The sequence below is a fragment of the Vipera ursinii genome (genome assembly GCF_947247035.1).
Source record: "Vipera ursinii genome assembly, chromosome: 11".
In the NCBI taxonomy this organism is placed as follows: Eukaryota; Metazoa; Chordata; class Lepidosauria; order Squamata; family Viperidae; genus Vipera; species Vipera ursinii.
Genome location: NC_139524.1, coordinates 18794280 through 18799487, shown reverse-complemented (window position 1 = coordinate 18799487; position 5208 = coordinate 18794280). Strand labels below are relative to the sequence as shown.

Here is a 5208-nt window from a genome sequence, read left to right as displayed (position 1 = left end):
ATGGCAACATCTGCATTGAAAAAAAGCGATCAGAAAGTTACCTACTTCATCAAGCCTGGTTCGTCTCCGAATCCAGCTACAGCACCAGTTGGACCGAAAAAGTACGCCTTAATCAGTGCCAAATATAAAGGTGAGTTGGGTGCCATGGGAAAAGAAAAGCTGATGAAATAGAAGAGTGTTCCTAATGATCAGGAGAGGAGAGACTTGATGTCTCCACAAATAGAGAATTGTCAGCCTGCAGTCACTGGATCCAATCTAGCCCACTGCTTTATTTGTGCATTCACCTCATCTGCCCAGCTCAGATTTATGGGATGAGACCACTAACAAACTAAGTACAGGAAAAGGAAAGGAGATATCATGTTTATTTTCTGGAAAGCATACCGTACTATAGACTAATACAACTCTCATTGTGACTTCTAACTGGGAAAAACAGTGCGTCATAGGGCAACAATTTTTTAATCAAGGTACCTCAAATGGGAAGCCACAATCTGGGACCCATGACTCCTGAGGGAATGAAATTTGGGGAAGTTGTGGCTGCTTCAGTGCTACTGGCTGCTGTTGCACTGCTGCTGTGATCTTTGTTTTTGACATTCTGTGACAGTTTCCCAGCCAGTCATGCAATCCCTCATTTCCTTCCCCATCTAGCGGCAGCCACTTATCTGCCTGCCAAGAAGGGAAGGGAAGGGCAGGGAAGATTTCCAATGTTCCCTGCCAGATTCTCACAAGGAAAGTCAATGGGGAAGCCAGCGGGAAGTTGGAAGTCACTCTTGCTCCCACTGGATTTTTGCTTGTCTTTGGTCATTCTGTTTATTTGTTTAGATAAGGAAATATCTCTGAAATGATGACCCAACAGGGCACAGTGTTGCCAAAATTGAGCTTGCAGGAAAAGTGAGATGTTCCCTAGATAACTTGGATGATGCTCCCTAAAAAGAATGATCAGATCAATTCCTGTTGCTTTCTGCCAAGACTTTGAGTGTGACTACACTTGTCCTGTTGTGTTTCTAGGAAAGCATTCTCTGGTTCTCTGGTTGTGAGTTCCATGATCAGCTGATGGTTTTGACTCCATTTTAGGTCCAGGACCTGGGAAGTATAACCGACAACCTTGTACTGGTATTAAGAATCACGACTGCACTAAGTATGCTGAGCCAGCTTTTACCATGCGGGTGAAGTCCAGCCCAAAAAGTAAGCAGAGAAAAGGATTCTGGATCCTAAAGAAACTTACAAAGGATTCTTATTGATTCATGCTAATCATGAATGCATGTGTCCTAATCACCACACCAAGCAAACTTTGCCTGTATTGTGCACTTTGTATTCCTGAGATGTACTATGTTTTCAGGCCCAAAATGAACCGAACTCAGAAGATCTGTGACCAAAATGCCTTTGTTCTTTTTTTTTTAAAGTCTCCATTTGAATGGGAGTAATAGCCCAGGACATAAACTACATCCTGTTATTCTCATCTTCATAGCAAAAATCAAAATAGGACTTTGGGGGTTTAAAAGACCCAGTCCAGAAGCAAACATACAGTGTCAAACCTTTCTGTCATATGTATTTCAAACAGAATCTTCAACTAATCCTGAATGAAATCAGATCAATGACGCAATTCACACATTCTAAGTGGCTCTTTTCAACGCTTTAGAGAAAATGAGGTCTTAAAGACATGGTGGAAGACTCCGTTGGGGCTTCTTCAGAAGGCATTCTCAGTGTAATGAGGTTATGATTGAAGTGGCCTTTATTCATAACCAAATCTTGCATGGCTGAAATCCTAGAGAAAGACCTCTGAGTTTATCTCAGTTAGTGGTCTCCAAACTTGGCAACATTAAGACTTGTGGACTTCAACTCCCAGAATCCCTCAGTTAGCAATTCTGGAAGTTGAAGTCCACAAGTCTTAAAGTTGCCAGGTTTGGAGTGATCTAAGTGAAGGATGATCAACCTGTGGCCCCTCTACCTGTTGAACTTTAGTTCTCACCAGCAATTCCTAGCTTGACTAATGCTAAGGGTTGACAGGAGCTGCAGTTCACAAACAATTGGAAGACTGATCAGAATAATCAGGGATCTGTGGGTGAGAGCAGTCCATATTGATTTAAACGGGATGTTCAGTTGGACTTGGCAACAGAGTAAGAAAGTGGTATAATATTGAAGCCATGTGTTCCATATCTTTTGATGATTAGCAGTGGCTATTTTCCCAAAATCGTTTCGAAAATAAAGTCCTACTGAGAATTTATTACAGCAGACTTTCTAAAGGGCTGGGAAAATGCTCGATTCTCTTTGCTAGAAGTTGATAAAAAGATTGGATGGCCACCTGCTGGGAGTTGAGTGGACTGAGTGGTTTCCTTTCTTGAGCAGATGACTCATAAAGAGCTGTTTTGATTCATTCATTTCCCGAATCTGCAGTTTTAGGACGGTAGCCCAGCTAGAAGTTAATTGCCTCCTGAAAGACTGTGACCAGATTATTTGGAAAGCGGCCTTTCCTGCTTCCTCAAGCATTTTGGTAGCTAGATAAATGGATGGTCATTAGAACCACATGAAGTAATCCAGAAAGCCAGGTCTGGCTTCCTAAGACAATTCTTCTTTCCTTTGCAAGCAGTCATGGTGCTGGAGAGCCCTGGGCCTTGTTACTATGTGGATCCTAGTGTTTCCCGCTTAGGGATATGGAGGCCGGTATCATTCTTCATGCAACAGCGAGGAAAGAGCACAAGTAAGTTGCAAGTAGCAGATGCTTCCATTGATGGATGGGGTGAAGCTATGGGGGGAGAGAAAAAATCCTGAGAATGAAACAAACCTTTTCCCAGCCAATGTCAAAAGTGGCCAGTCTTCGAAATCATGGTTGCGATGAAAAGATACGTAACTTCTTGCTATGCTGTTCGTCAAGAGTTCTGGAAAAACTTGGGAACGCCAAGCTCAATCTTAGTCAAGATGGGGAATCCCCACATTCACTTCCTTTGGCCTCATTACTAGTTCCAACAACAGACCTAAGTGTTTTTTTAAAAAAAATCCCATTTATATCCCGCCCTTCTCCGAAGACTCAGGGCGGCTTACAATCTAAAGCACAAATCAATGTGCTTAGCAATAGCCTTCATTCTATGTATACGCCTGCTTATTAGGGCTTTCGCCCCCCCCCCACCAAGCGGCATTATTACAAAGTCAGCTTAATTGCCCCCAACAATCTGGGTCCTCATTTTACCTACCTCGGAAGGATGGAAGGCTGAGTCAACCTTGAGCCTGGTGGGACTCGAACCTGCACTAGTTGCAGGCAGCTGGTGTTACTTAAGGAGGCATTAGCCCACTGCTCCACCAAGGCTGTCCTCTTTTACAGGAACTAGGATCGTTCTTTTAAATGGGATTGCAGGATTCCAGAATAACAGAGTTGGAAGGGACCTTGGAGGTCTTCGAATCCAACACACAGCTCAAGCAGAAGACCCCGTCTCATTTCAGAGCTTGCGCAGGGGGTTAGAAGACCTCCAAGGTCCCTTCCAGTTCTGTTATTCCCTTAGAGTCATTGCCAATAGTAATAATAATAATAATAATAATAATAATAATAATAATAATAATAATAATAATAATAATAATAATAATAATAATAATATTCTCCGGCTTCCTAGCTATAGAGACAACTCCCGCTCCGAACGAGTATCACGTGGAGAAGTTGCACCCCATTGATGAACCGAATGCTCCAGTGTATACCATAGGTGCTCGAACGCCCTATTGGCTGAATAACCCAACTCCAGCTCCCAACAAATATGCACTGCCTGGGACTGTGGGCACCAAGGTGCCCAATAAAAGGGCAGCTCCCTGCCTGTCGATCACTTCCATTGCTCCCGGACGAGATTATGTGGTGAGGAAAGGGCCTGGTCCAGCCGCCTACACTATTCCAGAGCCAGATGTTTACTTGCGACATCAGCCTTCCTATACAATGTCTCAAAGGTTCATTCCTTCCAGCAAGGAGCATACGCCGGGCCCGCTGGACTATAGCGCAGAACGGGTCACCCTCCACAAGCCCAGAGCCCCGTGCTTCAGTCTGGGCATTCGCCACTCCGAATATGCCCATGGCACGCCTACGGTTTGCCTCATCCAGGAATGAGCGTGGGCCACAAGTGGAAGACAAGAAGATCTTCAGCAAGGTTCAGATGCCGAAGGTCTCATCCCGGGAGAGCTTCGTGTGCTAGGTTCAAAGCAGCTGCTGGGCAGGGTGAGGTGAGAGTGTGTGTTAAGGAGTTGTGGATGATGGTTCTTTTGGAGCTGCGGGTCATTTTTCAGTCTATGGAAGCAAAGTTCTCCTTTGCAAAATCCTGGCCAAGTTTCTTCCCATCTTCTTTCTCATCCTTCTGGAATCTAATGATAATATTTTTTTCAAGAAAGTGACTTTATCTATTGTTTTTCCCTTCCCTGTGGATTTATGGTTGGAAAAGGTTTCTTAAGAGAAGGGAGACAAATTGTCCTTTTTCTGTGATCATTTAAAGTGCAATAAAATAATTTGTAGATAATAAGTCGGTAGCATGCCTTCTTTGGTGCAGAGGTTCTCCTGGGCCTTGGGTTCTGCTGTCCATTTCGGGGAAGGAATTTGATTATTTAATCTAGAGATTGAATTGAATTGTTTCATCTTAAGGTTCTGTCTAAATGCATAAACATCAGTTGAGGAATAACAATAATAACTTGGGGCTATCTGCATGCCCAAAAGTTGAACTACAAGAAGATGCTGAACTACATTTCCCAGCAGCCCACACCATTGGCCAAGTTGCCTTGGCCTCCTGGAAATTGTAGTTCAGAAAGTACACTCAACACCAAGGAATATACAATATGAAGTTTACTGTTTGGATTACAGACCTTGTCCAGAAGATGGCACCCTCGTCTTACGATTTTGGACTAAATCTGGACAGCTTCCACAATCTCTACCTTTTGTAGGTGATAGCAACCCAACATGGCAAGAAAATAAGGAGAGAGCAGAGCCTGCAGAAATAGCCCCCCACACCCAAGGTAAAGGGATGGGGTCAGTGTTTATTCTGTGATTGCCCAGAAATGCAAATCCTGAAAGAAAGGACAGCACAGTATCCCAAGCCAACCTTATTCTTTAGTTATTTATGTTCCATCCGATGTCACCCCATGGTTCATCAACTCCTCCATGGGTGGAATTCACATTGACCTTATCTGGGAACTAGGCTATCTTGATTTAATTCAGAATTGGGGTGGTTGGACTCACCAGTTGTCTCCCGA

General features: G+C 43.7%; 1 protein-coding gene across 1 annotated transcript; it reads left to right on the top strand.

Annotated features, from left to right (window-relative positions):
- On the top strand, positions 1–4078 carry CIMAP1C (ciliary microtubule associated protein 1C; the record flags this gene model as incomplete). The annotated part of the gene is made up of 4 exons (XM_083371094.1): positions 1–130; positions 1072–1182; positions 2582–2695; positions 3600–4078. The coding sequence occupies 4 exons, from the start codon at positions 1–3 to the stop codon at positions 4076–4078; spliced, it is 834 nt and encodes a 277-aa protein (XP_083227220.1).
- Positions 4079–5208: the final 1130 nt, after the last annotated feature.